The 19249-nt window shown below is 45.6% G+C and overlaps 1 protein-coding gene across 1 annotated transcript; it reads right to left on the bottom strand.

Annotated features, from left to right (window-relative positions):
• Positions 1 to 304: 304 nt before the first annotated feature.
• LOC145942151 (uncharacterized) lies at positions 305 to 4900 on the bottom strand. The gene has a single exon (XM_083048626.1). The coding sequence runs from the start codon at positions 4898 to 4900 to the stop codon at positions 305 to 307; it is 4596 nt and encodes a 1531-aa protein (XP_082904752.1).
• Between the last annotated feature and the right edge of the window lie 14349 nt (positions 4901 to 19249).

The following is a 19249-nucleotide window of genomic DNA, read 5'->3' as shown; positions in this document are numbered from 1 at the left end:
ACTCCCTGGCCCAACGCTGCCACAGGTGGTCGCGCATCTGTTGCAGCAGACGCCATCGGCTCAGTCGGTTGGGCCCCACATTCACCAATGACGGTTCCGGGATGGCGAGCAGGGGGCCACTCACCAGGAAGTGCCCCGGGGTGAGGACGCCGAGGTCCTCGGGATCGTCGGACAAGGCCTGGAGCGGCCTTGAATTAAGGCAAGCTTCGACCTCGGCAAGGAGCGTAGTGAGCTCCTCGAAGGTGAGCTTCGATTCGCCGATTGTCCGGCGCAGGTGGTGCTTCACGGTTTTCACGGCCGCTTCTCAAAGGCCGCCGAAGTGGGGTGCTGAAGGTGGGTTAAAGGACCACTGGATTCCCTCGTCGGCGAGGCGCCCGATGATTGTGAGAGCCTCGCGGCCGGCTGCCCTGAAGAGCTCCCGTAGCTGCCTGTCTGCGCCTACGAAGTTCGTGCCGCAGTCACTGTGCACGATAGTGCACAGTCCACGGCGCGACACGAACCTACGGAATGCTGCCAGGAAGGCGTCGGCGGAGTAATCGCTGGCGACCTCCAAGTGCACAGCGCGGGAGCTGAAACAAACGAATACTACGAGGAAGCCTTTGTAGGCCTTGTGCCCGCGGCCTCTCGAGGTTCGAAGCCAGACAGGTCCAGCAAAGTCCACGCCGGTGAACTGGAACGGCCGGCTCGGGGTGACACGCTCCCTCGGCAGGTTCCCCATCATAGGCTGCATGGTCGCCGCCCGCCATCGCACGCATGGAGGACATCGGTGGATGTGATGACGCACCAACTGACGGCCCCTCGGGATCCAAAAGCGCTGCCGGACGTTCGCCAAGGTGGCTTGGACCCCTCCGTGCAGCGTACGTCGGTGACAGGCATCTAGCACCAGGTAAGTCAGGTGAGACTCCGAAGGTAGTAGCATAGGGTGACGTTGGTCCTCGTCGAGGAGCGAGTGTTTCAGGCGTCCTCCAACCCGCAGAATGCCCTCAGCGTCCATCATCGGGTTCAATTTGCGAAGTGGGCTGCGACCCGGCAGCGGTCTTCCTGCACGTAGGTCCACCAGCTCCGACTGGAAAGCCATACGTTGGACCACTCGGATCCAGCGAGCGAGGGCCGCCTCCAGCTCTTCAGCAGCAAGGGGCGCTGGTGCGGGTTCTTGGTTTGCTGCGCATAGCCGATGTCTTCGCCAACGCCATAGCCACGCCGACACGCGAAGCAGGCGGCGAAGGCTCGAGAATCGCAAGAGCTCGTCAGGTTCACGTTCCTGGGCGGCCGCGAGGCATCGAGGCAGACGTCGCTCCGGCTGGTCCTCATCGTCGATGAGCCTAAGATCCGTCGGCCAGGTCGTTTGAGGCTCCCGGAGGTAGCACGGACCATGCCACCACAGCGGATGATCCAGAAGTTCACTCGGCGAGACTCCCCGAGAAGCGCAGTCGGCTGGATTCTCCCGACCAGGTACGTGGCGCCAGGTGGCGTCTGGGTTGATCCTCTGAATCTCACTGACTCGGTTTGCCACGTATGTACTCCACCTTGCAGGATGGCCGCGCACCCAGCTGAGCGTGACCGTGGAGTCTGACCACAGGTGTACTTCCGAAGGTGGCAGATCCAGGAGGCTACGATAGTGCTCGGCCAGTTTGGCTAGTAGGGCTGCGGCGCAGAGCTCCAAGCGGGGGAGCGAGACTCGCTTCAGCGGCGCGACCTTCGTCCGAGCGGCGACCAGGCTGACAGGGACGTCGTCGCCGGCCCGCAAGTAGATGACGGCGGCATAGGCGAGCTCCGAGGCGTCTGCGAACCCATGGAGCTGCAGAGTGCCCCTGTGGTTTTTGCAGCCAAACCAGCGCGGCTGTCGGACCCTTTCCAGCAGCGGCAGCTCCTCCTCCAGTTGGGTCCATGCGGCGGCTTCCTTCTCGGCTAGCGGAGCGTCCCAGTCGAGGTGCTGGATCCACGCAGTTTGCACCAAAAGTTTGGCTCGTATTATGATGGGAGCCAACCAACCCAGCGGGTCGAAGAGACGCGCCGTTTGCGACAGGATCGACCTCTTCGTGGGCGTGATGTGTGGAGCCCGCTGGATAGCGAGCGCAAAGTCGTCGCTCGTCGGATTCCAGCGCAGCCCAAGGACGGAATGCTCGATCGACGGCATCTGAGCGCCGGTGGTGTTCTGCAAACGGTGCTCGAGGGGAACGTCCTTCAGGAGCGCTTCATGGTTTGCGGCCCACTTTCGCAGAAGGAAGCCGCCCGCCATGCAAAACGCTGACATCTGCTCTGCCAATTGGTGACCTGTCACCACGTTGTCCGCTCCGGTAAGGACGTCGTCCATGTATACGTGTTGTCTGATCGCGTCGGCCGCGAGCGGAAACCTCTCCCTCTCGTCCTCCGCGAGTTGATGCAACACACGTATAGCGAGATACGGCGCGCTAGCTAGCCCATACGTCACGGTGTTGAGGCGATATTCTGATGTCTGCTCTTCTCCCCACAGGATACGCTGGAGATCGCGGTCCGCAGGATGTACCGCGATTTGCCGGTACATCTTCTCCACATCGGCGGCGAAGACGTAGCGGAAGTGGCGCCAACGTGTAAGGACATCTGACAGCGCCGGCAGCAGGTTCGGTCCAACGTGAAGTGAGGCGTTGAGTGACGCACCGGCCCTGGTGCGCGATGACCCGTTGAAGACCACGCGAATCTTGGCCTCGGACCCGGAGCCTCGTAGAACACCGTGATGCGGCAGGTAGCAGAGCGGTGTCCTGGGAGCCAACGGTGAATCGGTGACCGGCGACATGTGTCCGAGCGCGGCGTAGTCGCTCATGAAGGCGCGATATTTGTCACCGAAATCATGGTCGCGAGAGAACCGACGCGACATGACCTCCAGGAGACGTGACGCGGCGCGGCGAGTGGAGGTCAGATCGGGCAGCTCTTGGCGCACAGGTAGGCGCACCTGGTAGCGTCCATCGGTCAGTCTATCGTACGTACGCGAGAAGTGTTCCTCGCACTCAGTTTCATCGGCGGTCAGCGGTAATGGGGCGCGTGGAGGCTCTTCGGCTTCCCAGAAGCGGCGCACTAAGTCACTGAGTTCGTCGACGGCTGAGCACTGCACCGACGACACGGTAGTCGCGGCGTGGGCGACCCCAACGGAGCCGATCAACACCCAGCCGAAGCGAGTCAGCTGGGCACCCGGCTCGCGCGGTGATCCGCGGAGCAGGTCCGGTAAAGCTAGGTCCAAATACACGTCGGCACCGAGAAGCAGTTCCACGGGGTCTTGGCGGCGAAAATCAGGATCCGCGAGGTTGAGGCCGTCGAGGTGAGGCCAAGAACGCGCCCTGCCTTCCGACGGGCCGCTGTACACGGCGAGACGCGGCAACACGAGCGCTGAGACGGCGAGCGCGAATTGTCCGTCGCGAGAGGCCACGGAGAGCGCGACTCGACCGCGGGAGACACCCGACTGGACGCCACCCACCCCGAAGATGGCCACCGAAGACGGAGTTCGCGGCAAGCGGAGTCGCTGCGCCAAGGACTCGGCGATCAGCGACGTCTCGGCCCCGGTGTCGACTAGCGCGCGCACTACGTGACGGGTTCCGGCGCGGTCATCCACTAGGACGCGGGCGGTCGCGAGCAACACCGGTCCGCACTCAGCGGGAGGACGTTCGGCCACATTCACTGTCGCGGATGCACTGGGTTCACTGGCTGTCAAAGCGGCGACGGCGAACGACTCGTGCAAGGTCGTGTGGTGCCGACCCGAGCACTTGCTACACACCTTAGTCGACGAGCAGGCACTCAAAAGATGTCGTCCGAGGCAGTTCCAGCAACGCTGGTGAGTCCCCACTAGTTCTCGTCTCTCCTGAGCCGTCTTCCTCTTATAGGTATCGCAGTATGCGATAAAGTGTTCTTTCTTGCACAGGGGGCAGCTGCGATTCGAGTCTGGCCCCTTGCTTCCGACATGGTTGGCACGAGCTGAGCGGCTAGACCTTTCCGGCTTGGACGGCTTGCTAGGCGCCTCTGCTTCGACTGCTAGGAGGACGTCCTGCGTCATCAGCTGCTCCTGCAAGAACTCGAGGAGCGTGTCGTACGAGGGGGGCTCGGGTGACTTCCCGAGCGAGCTCTCCCACTCGCGCCTGGTCTCGCTGTCCAGGAGTCCCACCACCAGGTGCACGAAGAGGTCGGTGCAGTTGCTGATCGGCCTATCGATGCCCTCCAAAGCTCCGACGGTCGTGAGGACGCAGTGGAAGATCCGGCGGAGTCCAGCGGCTGAGGGCGTCTTCATACGTTGCAGCGACGTGAAGGCATTAAGGTATGATCTTACCAAGAGCCGCTTGTTTTCAAAGTGGGAGCTCAGCATGTCCCAGGCGCGCTCGAAATTGTCCTCCGTGGTAGGTAGGTTTTTGATCAAATGTTCGGCGTCACCTTTCACACTGGTCTTTAGGTATTGAAGCTGATCGACCTTTGACAAGGAGGGCTCCTCAATCACCATTGATCGGAAGAGGTCGCGGAAAGACGGCCAGTCTTCAAACTTGCCGGAGAACTGAGGAAGCTGCATCCGCGGCAGTGGTTTGCGCGACGATGTAATGTCTCGCACCCTTTCGGCAGGTACTATCTCCGTCGGTGCGGTAAGTCTCCGCTCCATCTCGCCAAGGTCGGTGCGCTGCTGTATATACGCGACCTCCACGAGACTGAAGAAATCCTCCGTCTGATACGCATGTTTTTTCAGCTCCTTCCAAAAGTCTGTACGAAGCTGCTTGTGCTGTTCGGTGAACGCGCTCCACTTCTCGTCCAGGAGGCGTATAGCAGCGTGAACGCTGTCTACGGACAACTTGGCCGACCCGATCTTCCGAAGGTTGTCGAGGGTCCGCGATATACGCCCGTAGATCTCGTGCTGGTCATCGACCATCTGCTCCATATCGTCGTTGTCCATACCCACCGCTGACGACTACGTACACGAATGCTGGCTGCGTCGGAAGCGCGAAAATATCCGGCTCGAAGGACCAAAAGATGTTCGGAATCTTTAAAGAGTAGTCACAGCGGTAACGCGCGCACACGATAAAGTCAGGTATGCACACAGACTGACGACACAAAAAAAATCGAAGACTTGATTTTACACAAAATAAACAGCACTATATTTACCAAATGTAATTTAGAGAGGTTTTGCGCGACGAACTGAGGTCGCGCCGACTCGGAGCGCAGTTGCAAGAAGTGCAACAACGATAAAAGAGTATTGCCCGTGAAAAAGCGCGGTACAAAGTACTTTTTGAGAGAACGCTCGTTATCGATCCGCACAGAAGGCCTCAAGACAAGAGAGTGATTGTTCGACGGGCAAACGGCTTTATCCCGCTGACCTTCGAGAAGGTTCCGAAACGAAATCAACGAACTTTTGATTTCGTTACGTGGCGATATGGAACCCTCTCGAGAGTCGGAGGACAAAACCGTTTGTTATCATCGTTTGTTTGTGTTTTAACGACGATTCTAACAGCGACGGTATTTCGAGCGCGGGAAAGCGCGCTACGGCGCGCGGTGGCGATTGGCGCACCGGCGGCGCCGCGCGGAGCCGCGCAACTTACGAAAGCGCGAAAAGCGCAATTATTCCCTTATTTTCGGTACCCGCAAACCGGAGTTCATTGCACACGCATTCCCCTTCTCTTCCTCTCTCACTCTCTCTCTCTCTCTCTCTCTCTCTCTCTCTCTCTCTCTCTCTCTCTCTCTCTCTCTCTCTTTTCTCAACATATTGTGTATCGCGATTACATGTTTCTCGTTAGCTGTCGTGTATAATTCGTAAGATCGGTGAGCTCGTAAAGTCGTATTTAGCGCGGGTATTTTGTTACTTGTTTGTCATATAATGAACGAAGGGCGGTATACGAAAAGGACCTGACCCTCCGTTCGATTGTAATCGGCGCGAGCGAGAAGTCCCGGATTCGATACTCACGCGGCTAGCAACGACGGAGCGGATCACGTGCGCGGCGCGTGTACGTTGATGTCCCGGCGTGCGACCGTACGTTTTATAGTATCGAATTCCGGGCGGCGCGAGCGACTTACGCATATTTCTAATACGACATCCGTATGCGAATATTCCGATGTGACTCGGATAACAGTATTCTGTCAAATTATATTCAACGGTCTCCTCTGTCGACCGAATGTCCGTTTGTCTTAATACCATATATTGAATTCATATTGTTCTGGTTTTTATTCGTACTATGTCTTTAATACGCTTTCTTATTTATTACTTTCTTTTGTTTACGTAAATATACTCATGAAAACTCATCAAAGTCGCCCCGTTATTCTCCTTCTTTCGCTGTCGCAAACCGAACCCCTGCTGTCGGTCGAGCTGCCGCGCCCGTAAGCGTCGCGATCTCTTGGCGGGTATTGGATCGGGCGTGCCGGATTCGAGACGGACGCGGCTACCGCGTCGCGGAGTCCCGGTGAGTAGCGGCACGGCTCCCCGTGCCTGGCGCCCATTCCGGTTATATAGAATTTAATGATTTAACCCGCACGCTCGAAGGCCCGAATGCTCCGAGAGATCGTGCCGAAGGACTTTCCGCGAAAATAACGATAATTATAATTAATTAAAAGTTATCGGTTATAATATATATATCTAAACATATTGCAATATTCTGTACAATAGTTTTAAATAAATTGTACTACTTACTATTTCGGGGAGCGTACGGCGCAGAAACCTTCGTCATTTTTTTTCACTATTTTTACAATTTAACTTTACTATACTTAACAGCACAAACGCTAAAAACTTTATGACGAACATCGCGGAGACAGACCCGCTCTCGGTAGGAAAAGTAGGAGATGTATGACATAATAGCTTGAACGCTTACTCAGTACATGAGATAAGAAAACAGATAGTCCGAGACAAAGATTCCATAATGAGAATAAGCATATGAATAATATTTAAAATTGAAACCACAATCGAACGTCAATAGAACCACGTTCGAACCACAATCGAACCTCGATCGAACCACGTTCAAACATCGATCAACCACCTTCAAACCACTTTCGAACCACTTTCAAACCACGTTCGAACATCGATCAACCATATTCGAACCTCGATCGAACATCAATCAACCACCTTCGAACCACTTTCGAACCACGATCAACCACCTTCAAACCACTTTCGAACCACATTCGAACCACGATCAACCACCTTCGAACCACATTCGAACCACGTTCGTACCTCGATCAATCACCTTCGAACCACCTTCGAACCTCGATCAAACATTAATCAACCACCTTCGAACCACCTTCGAACCTCGATCTAACATCAATCAACCTCGATCGAACATCAATCGAACCACGTACATACATCGATCAACCACCTTCGAACCACTTTCGAACCATGTTCGTACCTCGATCAACCACATTCGAACCACGTTCGTACCTCGATCAACCACCTTCGAACCACCTTCGAACCTCGATCGAACATCAATCAACCACATTCAAACCTCAATCGTCAACATTTAAAAAAATTATAACATAAGAATGCTGTCACATGCTGAAATTAATACGAGCACGTGTGGACATATAATACTTGTATGCGTATGAGGAAAATGAGCGAACAAAGATAATATTTCAATATTAATTAATTCAAAAAAAGGGTGTGGCGAATCATTGCGATGATTTGACCACCAATTAAATATTTTAAAAACATTTTCTAAAACGCAATTTTTTACATGTTTATCGCAACGTAGGCTATAGGTAATATCTAAGTTGTTTAAGGTAGGAATATCTTCATAGTTTGCATCCAAGGTCTCAATAATGAAACCGTTTCTCGCATCGTCCATTATATCGGTCAACCATTCTAGCTTTTCATGACCTTTTACGTACACAAGAGAGGATGATTCTTCTTCTTCTTGTATCATACCAGCGATAGCTGTTGTAATCAAACGCTGAGCCATGCTGTATGGAACGTTTCCATCTTCCCATTGCAATCCATGATGATTTCGAGTCAACCATGAGGCTTGACGTCTCTCCGATTTTATGAGCACACCCCATGGTACGGGGCATGCGAAAAAATAATGTGAAACAATGAATCCTCTTCTCAGAATCGCCGCTTCCTTCATAATGATAAATCGATCCATGATAAATCGTTTATTGAGAATAAATCCTTGCAGATCCACAAACGTCGGTACAACCATTTTGTTGCAAGAATGTTGACGACTGATGTCGATTGTTAAAAATCTCAATCATTTATATTACATCGGAGGAGGGGATAATTGCTGATTAAGTAATTTTACGAACTACGTTGGACAACGGACAATATTCGACAACACGATCATGCAAGATGAGACAATAGGCTGTAGTATTTGCCGGTACATCTTCCTTACATTCAAACTCTATTCTCACGTCCAAGGTAGAATTTTTGACAGAATCATTTTGCCGCGAACAATCAATAACTGCGAGAGGACCGCAATGTAGAAATTTCGCGATAGTTAGTACATTCTCAATATCACACCCGTAATAAGATTTGCGAAAACGAGAATACATATCAAACAAGAGGGCGAATCTATTTTTTTCAAAATCTAAATTTAAATCATCGTAGGGATAAGATTCCGAGTTTAGATAGAGCTTTACGTTGGTTAATTTACAATGATCGAATACAGTAATATCTTTTGTCATAATATTTTTTCTACCAGTCTGCAGTGCAAAGATCACATATCGCGGTTTTTCCAGCTAAGAAGCAGTTTTCACAGTCCATGAATGCTTGGTTGTACTATGTAGCAGAGGAAATTCGTATAGATCCCAAGCGCGAAAACTCATGTTTAAGAATTGCCCGCTTTCCAATGCTCGTAGCAAGGACAGTTTATTGACCTCATTCAATAGTACATGAGGCATACGCCATTGTATCTTGAGTAATTCAATAGCAGCTTCAGCAGGTCCATACAGACAATTGTTGTCGTTGCGCGAACGTATCAAAATTAATTCGTGGCGAGCATTAATCACAACTCGCTTGTAATCTTCACAAAATCCCAATAGGATGTTGAGCGGCACGCAAAAGTTGAACATACAAATTTCGTTACATGACCCATTATGTGTCATATCCCATCCAGCATTCTTCAAGATTTTACTTCTCTCGGTTGTTAAAAAAACATTTTTCACACAATTTTTCATCGTTGAAGTTATTCCAACGTTTCTGTTGCGATCAATCTCCACACCATTGAGTTCATATCGAATTTCATCAAACATGAACGCAACACAATTATTTGTTAATATCATCGTTTCATTTGCATCTATTTTAGATGTCCTCATCTTTCCCTCAACATACAAAAAGTTTTCGCACGGCAACGTGTACAAATCCTGGTGGTGTATAGGTATCCGTATCTCGTGGGTATGTCCAAGCGATGTGTCAGCATATGGATTGTATGTATGTGTCTCAACCTTGACGATACGATCATCAAAGACTGGTTCACCACCAATATTCAAAATATCAATCATCTTTTCGTACGATGAATCCCAATGATTTTAAAAATTCGCGATTCAATGCGCTGAGTTTCTTTTTAGTGTAACGAGATCTCTGATTATTGTCGCTCACTGCCGCAGCTGCTCTCGCAAAAGTATTGTCCCTCGTAATGTCACTCGTAAAATTATTGTCTCTCACGTGCTCCGTATCATTTAGCACGAGCATCACACGCTAATTTTGTCGACGCCGTATGTGCAATCTTACAGTAACTTCCTCTCCTCGAAAATCCAACAATCGTCCTTCTTGATCAACAATGCGTATCGTTAGATCAGTAATGCTCCGTACGACGATCGGGAGATAAATGATCTGTGCAGGCGTTTCCGATATCTTCTATCCTGGCGGCACGCTCGGTGAAAATTCATGTATCGTGTGTACGCGCTTGTCATTACTGTACGCACCAGTGGTGACGCTACATTATATACGGATAATATTCACGCTAATAATATTTATAGGTAAATCCGAATCATGCCATTTGTGAGGTTGCAATATACGATTCGGCGAGAATCCCAACAGCGATCCTATATTGTATAGTTTATTAAAGTTTATTCTATAGATGCATTTGATTTCGCTCTTTAGAGTATTATGATTGGCGCGAAGCGCTATTGCAACTTCATTCTGCTCTTTATTGGAGGGATATTGTGAAATTGCACGTCTCAGATACTCATCTATAGCTTGTATTTCGTATGATCCTTCGGGTATCGTAATTTCCTTGTCATCGTTATCAAAGTAAAATTTATTATTCTTAGAATTTACATTCGGTATCGTATGATAAGTTTCAAAATCTGTTAAACCGAGCTCATAATCACCAATCGATAAATCTATAGCTGGAATGTAGCTTACAGCGAGAACGCTACTTTTGCCAGTCAACGTTAGTGTTAGCGACATGTTGTCAAACTGAATCGTGATGATGGATTTATATCAGCCGTTTGAAGAAATCGTAAACACACTTGTCCACAATTATTCTGATTATAATTTTGATAGGATGTGTGATTGTATTCCATTTTCGTAACATTTAAATATTGCACCAATTCTTTGGGTGGTCGTAGATTATCAAAACTATCGAAATATATTGATCGATTTCCCCTCTTTACATATGCTACCCAATGAGTACCGGGACCATCAACGTCGTCCAAATTGATGATACCGCTCTCATTTTGTCGCACACTGTTTATCGGTAAATTGCGGTATTATTGCGCATGAAAACACCTCTAAAGAATGGTATACGCATACGTCTTGCCAGTTGTTCTAATTGTACATTAGTTGTTACACCCACAGGCATTTTTAGCGTTTCTGTCTTTTGACGTTTTTTTTTTCTTAGTTGAGAATCCCTGTCCACGCTTGTATGGAGCGAGATAAACTCCACGACCTTCCATAGCGCGATTATGACGTTGCATTTCTTCAAGCTGACGTTGCGCAGCCTTGCTATCATTCACAGCCTTTGCGACTCCAGCTGCTCCACCGGCCAACGAACCGAGAACTCCCAACAATGGTAAAATTGGCAAGATACCACCACGCTTCGCCACAGGCAGTATTCGTTTCTTCTTCTTTTTCAAAGATTTGTGCACCTTCATCCCCATACCGAATTTTGTCTTTGCTTTCATAGCTGCCCAAACAGTCGTAGCGGGTGCTCTTTCACCAAGAGTCGAATCTCTCGCAGTAATACGTTTTCGCGCTTTCGCAGCGAATATATTATCAGTAACGTGTCGTTCTCTGAGGGCGTTGCTTTGAGAATATGCAATGGATTAATACCTCGATCACTTCTAGCCAATCGCTTTTCCAAAGGAGTCCCCGGACCGCAAAACTGATAGCCGGGAATATGTAATTCGATCGGAAGCGCGTTTATCGCGCGATTAAAGAGACCACTACCTATTTTCGTTGACATTCGCTGCAATCCTTTATCATCGGCGCTGGACCGTCGATGTGCGTTTGCTGCCACGGTCGATTGTAATGTTTGAAACATCGACGACAGGTCTGAATCTCTGGATCCGCCTTTATGTGTTCCGGAAGCTTGTCCCACAGTAGTGTAGTGGATGTGATTTTCATATCGCAATAAAAATGCTTTTGGCACAAATTGCAGCTGTTCGGCGCTTAAACCGTGAATATCGGAAGCACTTGTTAGCAGAACAAACATTTTTTCGATACTGAGCGATTCATGGTTCCGCGCAGCTATAAATAGGCTCTCCATGACTCATTCATTCATTCGAGAGAAAACATGCGGTTCGTTCAGCAATCGACGATAATCAAAGTTACAAATTTCGACGATAAAACACGGTTGATGTCGGATAAAGAAATACGCAGACATGGAAACATACTGCCGAATACTATACGCGGAATCATTTGCGGTCCTTCGAATTGTGGTAAAACTAACGCGTTGATTAGTTTGATAGAAAGCCCGCACGGCGTTTGCTTCGAGAACGTGTACGTATACACGAAATCGCTTCAACAACCGAAATATCGATATTTGGAAAATTTGCTATCACCGATAGAAGAAATTGATTATTTTACATTCTCTAATAATAGCGATGTCATTCCACCGAGTGAGGCGCTTCTGAATTCCATTTTTATCTTTGATGACGTGGCATGCGACAAGCAAGATACGATAAGAGAGTACTTTGCAATGGGGCGACACTCGAGCGTCGACTGTTTCTATCTTTGTCAAACGTATGCCAAGATACCCAAGCATCTTGTACGTGACAATGCAAACTTATTAATTTTATTTAAACAAGATGGGACAAACTTGAAACATGTGTACAACGATCACGTAAATACAGATATGTCTTACGATAATTTTCGCGCATTTTGTCAGAAATGTTGGCAACATAAATATGGATTCGCAGCGATTGACAAGGACAGTCCGCTGACTAATGGACGATACAGAAAAGGATTTAATGAATTTGCAATACCGCAAAGCAATTAGTCGCTTTCGATGCATTGATTAAGCAACGTCTAAATTGCAACATGATGAATAACGATCGTGAAAAGATTGTGAGAGAGATTGCGAAAACGAGCGATTCAATCCGTAAAAAATATCGTTTCTTGAAAACTGGTAAAATGGATGAGGACGATGCATTGGAGAGGCATTTTAAACCAATCTCTGAACCTCTGAAACAGCTTGTTGAAAATACAGTCGGTGTTGAGTCTGGTGAAGAAAAGATTGAACCATTGAGTATGCTCGGAGAGAAAAAAGAGTTTAAAACAAAGCGATCAAATATATCATTGAGCGGTATAACTTCTACTCCAAAGCGAATCAAAAGCAGGCGAATGCAACAATTATTGGATGCAACTACTTCTACTCCGATACAAGATGTACAATCAAGGCAATTATTGCATGATAAGACGTCTATCGAGGAAATTTTCGAGACTTCACCTGAATCGCTTGTGACATCAATTCAACATTCATTACAAACATCTGAGGGTCAAAATTCATTGCGAAATCACCTGGGTCCACATGCTCAAAAATATGTGGCAGCTATATTGAGTCAAGATAAAAATTCCAAGATGGATTATGTATACGGTGTTAAATTTATCGACAAAGGAATGATGCTCGGTAATAAAAATTTCGATGTGGATAAAAATGATAATATAATTATCGATGGATCAAAATACGTTGGAACAGCAGGTCTTTACGAGTTGGTTTTCAAGAGAATTCCCGACGATGAAATATATACTGCAAATGACTTGCAGAACTACAAAAGTATATTAATAAGAACAAATGCGCACAGACGAAATGGTAATGTGAATCATCCAGTATTAGGTAACAAGGGATACAAATATAAATATATAATCGCACCATTATTCTCTGATAAAAAATCTGGAAAAGGTATACCGCGTGCTATGACCTTAAACAATAATAAGATTGATTACGTGCATTGGAATGATCCCAACGAGTTGGTAGATCGTCTGCGATTGCTCGAAGCTTCACGTCAAGCCGGCAACAACCCCGACGACAATGAAATATTGTCGATTATCGAGGAACTTTACGAAGCTGGTATTATTATAAAATAAGTTATACATCCACGATACGAGTCAGTCTGTCAATATTAGTGGTATCGAAATGTCGATTAATAAATTTGGATGATCACTTGGAACGTCGAATAATAATTCATATTATCAATGGAATGGATTACTAAGAAATTACGTGCGCGATAACACTCTGTGTCTAACAGCCTCCGGCTATCGCGCAAGATACGACGTGTAGCGCAACCGGAAGATGATAATGATGCAGCCAACAAACGATATGTCGAAGCGAGTGTCAGGCTTTTGAGAGATCAACAGAAAGAAATTGAGAAAAAAATAATCAGGCTTGAAAGGAATATGCAGGCGCTATTATTAACGCTGGATAAAATGGCTGTAACGCAGACTACATCAAAAGATACATAAAGAACTGTACGTGAAAATTATATCACATTATTACAAATATGCCTCGATCAAACACCTCTGAAAAGCAGCTACTCGTGGAGGAATTACACGCTCCAGCGAGAAGAAATTTTCCGCGTAGACGCGTCATAGTACGTGGATACGACGACCTGTGGCAAGCTGACGTGGTCGAGATGCGTCCTTATGCAAGAGTCAACAAAGGATACAATTACATACTCACCGTCATCGATGTGTTGAGCAAGTATGCATGGGCCGTACCGCTCAAGAATAAGAGCGGACGCGAAACAGCTGACGCTATCGCCGAGATAATTCGAGATAGCATGAGATGTCCGAGAAACATACAAACCGATAGAGGAAAAGAATTTTACAATGCAAATGTGCAGAAACTCGTAAAAAAACACAACATCAATTATTACTCGACGTATTCTGTTATGAAAGCCTCAGTAGTGGAACGATTTAATCGTACTTTAAAGAACAATATGTGGAAAATGTTTACACTTAATGGCAATTACAAGTGGATCGACGCGCTGTCCCGACTCGTTGCAGAGTACAATGCGCGAAAACATCGCACTATCGGCATGAAACCTATCGATGTTACTCCAGAGATTGCCGAAAAACTTTTAAATATGGTATACAGTAACATAAAAATTGCTGCTCCGGCAAGATTCAAAGTAGGCTGTCAGGTACGCGTGAGTAAATTCAAGACCGTCTTCGAAAAAGGTTTTACACCAAATTGGACTACCGAAATATTTAAAATTATCAAAGTGCAGACAACTAATCCTGCGATATATATACTTGAAGATTTGCGCGGCAATTCCGTCGCCGGAGGATTCTACGAGTACGAGTTACATCATGTTGCAAATCCCGATGTATATCTCGTGGAAAAGGTTTTGCGGAAAAAAGGCGATGATGTTTATGTGAAATGGTTGGGACTGGATAAATCTCACAACTCATGGTTTCATAAAAATAATTTATTATAAACATTTATTTAAAATATTTGTACACTGTTTATTTTACAATATATTTATCTAATAATTTTATAAATACAAATATACATATAATATACATATTTATACAAAATATACATATTTTACAACAAATATTATTTACAAAGGTATTTTATAATGTCCCCATGGTAATGTATCAGTGGTTTCAGGTATGATATACCGCTTGTTATCGTGAGGACTTAGAGCAATTTTCATCTCGCGAATGGTGTATAAGTAGTAATACTAGGCCGGTTCTAACTCAGTGGCAATGAGGGGGTGTGTGAGGGGCGAGGGGAACCCACGGCGCGGGGGAATGACGTCACGCGGGGCGGGGGAATGACGTCACGCGGGTAGGGGGGATGACGTCACGCGTGGAGGGGGGATGACGTCACGCGGGGAGGGGGAATGATGTCACGCGGGTGTGGGAATGACGTCACGCGGGGAGGGGGTGGCGTCCGCGGGGAGGGGGAAGCGTCCGCGATTTTGGTACCTGGTCCGCGAGGGGTCCGCGGGGAGGGGGAGGCGTCCGCGAGGTTAGGGTCCGCGAGGGTGGCCGCGGGGAGGGGGAAGCGTCTGCGATTTAGGTGATGGGTCCGCGAGGGGTCCGCGGGGAGGGGGAGGCGTCCGCGAGGTTAGAATCCGCGAGGGGTCCGCGGTAGGGGGAAGCGTCCGCGATTTAGGTGACGGGTCCGCGAGGGGTCCGCGGGGTGGGGGAGGCGTCCGCGAAAGACCGCATGAAGCTTTGTTGGTGAGGGGTCTGCGGGGAGAGGGGAATCCGCGAAAGACCGCATGAAACTTTTTGGGTAAGGGGTCCGCGGGGAGAGAGGAATGTGAAGGATAGCGCGAGGCGAACGCGAGAGAGAGAGATGTCGCGAGAGAGACGTTCGCGAAAGAGAGATAGCGGTAGCGAGATGATGCGGCGATTGAGAGCGCGAGGTGTTGCAGCGAGGTGTATATGCAAGAGTGAGAGAGATAGCGCGAGATGATGAGAGGTAGCGAGATGACGCGAAGGAGAGCGCGAGGTGCACGCGAGAGAGATATCACAAGAGCGAGAGAGAGAGATGTTGCGAGACGATGCGGCGATGGAGAGCGCGAGAGCTGATGCAGCGAACGAGAGCGCGAGAGGCGGACGCGAGAGAGACTTTTTTTTTAATAATATTTTTTTTTAAATTAATATTTTTAAGATGAGGAAGGGGAGAAGATCTAATCTAAAATAAACTATATATTTTTAATATTTAAAATAATTTTTATTATATAACTATGTGTGTGTGTGTGCAATCATACAATTTTGTGTGTGTGTGTGTGTGTGTAAAAATATAAGAATGAAAATATAATAATAATATATAAAATATAAAATATAATATAAAATATAATATAAAATATAAAATATAATATAAAATGTAAAAAAGTATATAAAATTTACTGCAGCGCGATGGTGGCTGCGAGAAGCGGCGGGGACTGCTGGGCGGGAACTCCTGCATAACAGAAAATGTTATTAAGAATTTATAATTAATAGATAATTTGATTTATATTTAATTTAATTTAATTTATAACTTACATGATAATCTCAGCCTTTTGACGTCAGATTTATTGGACGCGTAAATATTAGTCCACCCAATGGAACATCTTCCAAAAAACGCCATGATGAAGCTTGCGCTTTTTTTGGAGAACAATATAGGGGATATGTCATAAAACACGAATGCTTGCAAGAACAGGCATTCAATGTTTCCTTTTCACGATCTCGTAAAATGTGATGCAACGATTTTGCATTAGGACTTTGTTGACCAATTTCACGATTTTTTAACAACTTCACTACCGAAGTTACTGGCTCAACTTTATATCTTAATGCCTTTTCACGCTCCATTTCAACGTCTGATATATTATCAACGTTTGATATATCATCAATCACTATCATCTCATCATCATTCACCACATCATCATCATCCACCACATCTTCTCTATCCATCACAACTTCTCTAACCATTTTACATTCAAGACTATCAGAAACTTTATGATGGGACACATATTATAATATTGCTCCCCTCTTGATTTTAATTCTACATCTCTCTTCATCTCTCTGTTCTAACTGGAGTATCATCTAACTCATCATTTTTTGAAGAGTTTTGCTGATAATGCATGTGCACATCATACTATTCATATACATACTATTCATATACATATAGAACAGGGGCGGGAAAGAAATAATTAAACACACAGTTTAACAGTAAAATAATTTATTTGTTGCAAGCATTATAAATAATTTCATTTATAGCACAAGTTATCAATTCACAATCTATAAGTGATTCGCTATTAAACATATTACTATCACGTATCGCCTTTGCGGCATTGCTCACATCGCGGATATTATCACATTGTAAAATATTTACAAATTGTTTAAATTTTTCATTAACACTATGAGTATTCTCACACAGCCAGGAATACATATGATCAATACATTTGTCGAAATCGAATAAATGTAGTAACGTTGATGGTTTCATGTACAAAGAATTATCAGATGAAGTAATTTTTATAATTTTTGAAGTATACATGTTAACCGCTTCGAGTGTCAGATCACTAATCCATAGCGGAGTTTCAGTTAGCTGCTCAACGTCTGCTCGTTTCCGCATTAGAGATTTCCATGTTTCAATGGGTAATATTATTTGATTGCCTCGATTATCACCGAGAGCCAATTCCACATAGGATATTATTCCGACGCTGATTCCTATTTCCAAATATTTGTATGATGTTGGGGTTAAGACGTATCTTCTTCCAAGTATACGAGCCGCACGATGAATGCTATAAAAATTTTATTGAAAATAATTATTTAACAACAAAAAAAAAGTTGTTTATTGAAAAATTCATTTAACAGATAATATTGAAACTTACTTGTCACATTTCTTCTTGTACAAAACATTGCTCTCTTGTACTGGAACGTAATAATTCATGCTGGCGGAGTACATTTTAAAAGAACCTTTTCAATCGAGTGATTGATACAATACTAAATCATTATTACAAGTTTTTATTGATACAAAGCAATGGGGTGGGGATTATTGCTGACACAAAATTATTTTTAACCAATCAAAGCGCCGATGCACGGCTGCTATGACATCATCCTCAATGAAATATTAAATGTAAAATAATGCAACATATCCAAAATTTCAAGCGTCAATGCACGACTGCTATGACATCATCCTCAATGAAATATTAAATGTAAAATAATGCAACATATTCAAAATTTCAAGCGCCGATGCACGGCTGCTATGACATCATCCTCAATAAAATATTAAATGTAAAATAATGCAACATATCCAAAATTTCAAGCGCCGATGCACGGCTGCTATGACATCATCCTCAATAAAATATTAAATGTAAAATAATGCAACATATCCAAAATTTCAAGCGTCAATGTACGACTGCTATGACATCATCCTCAATGAAATATTAAATGTAAAATAATGCAACATATTCAAAATTTCAAGCACCGATGCACGGCTGCTATGACATCATCCTCAATGAAATATTAAATGTAAAATAATGCAACATATCCAAAATTTCAAGCGTCAATGCACGACTGCTATGACATCATCCTCAATGAAATATTAAATGTAAAATAATGCAACATATTCAAAATTTCAAGCGCCGATGCACGGCTGCTATGACATCATCCTCAATAAAATATTAAATGTAAAATAATGCAACATATCCAAAATTTCAAGCGCCGATGCACGGCTGCTATGACATCATCCTCAATAAAATATTAAATGTAAAATAATGCAACATATCCAAAATTTCAAGCGTCAATGTACGACTGCTATGACATCATCCTCAATGAAATATTAAATGTAAAATAATGCAACATATTCAAAATTTCAAGCACCGATGCACGGCTGCTATGACATCATCCTCAATGAAATATTAAATGTAAAATAATGCAACATATCCAAAATTTCAAGCGTCAATGTACGACTGCTATGACATCATCCTCAATGAAATATTAAATGTAAAATAATGCAACATATTCAAAATTTCAAGCGCCGATGCGCGGCTGCTATGACATCATCCACAAATGAAATGTTAGAATTATTGTCAAGGTCAAAATGTGCAAAATGCAACATATTCAAAATTTTCAAGCGCCGATGCGCGGCTGCTATGACATCATCCTCAAATGAAATGTTAGAATTATTGTCAAGGTCAAAATGTGCAAAATGTAACATATTCAAATGCCAATGCACCGGCTGCTGTCATCCCCCAGGTGTTCAAAATGTGTAAAATTGCAATTTTCAAGCGCCGATGCACGGCTGCTATGACATCATCCTTAATGAAATATTAGAATTATTGTCAAGGTTAAATGTGCAACATACTCTTGTGCCAATGATCTCTACGATTAAATAAAAAGGATGGTAAAGAGGCATACTATGTTAGTATCATTGTCAGAGGTTCAGCA

Source organism: Prenolepis imparis, unplaced genomic scaffold, assembly GCF_030444845.1.
Source record: "Prenolepis imparis isolate NDT839.2.m4 unplaced genomic scaffold, iyPreImpa1.0 SCAF_10, whole genome shotgun sequence".
NCBI classification, from domain to species: Eukaryota; Metazoa; Arthropoda; class Insecta; order Hymenoptera; family Formicidae; genus Prenolepis; species Prenolepis imparis.
The sequence above is the reverse complement of the archived record's forward strand: the minus strand, read 5'-3'. Positions and strand labels throughout refer to the sequence as shown.

Coding starts and splice junctions, on each gene's coding strand:
- LOC145942151 (XM_083048626.1), bottom strand. CDS start 4,900: ATGGACAACGACGATATGGAGCAGATGGTCGATGACCAGCACGAGATC.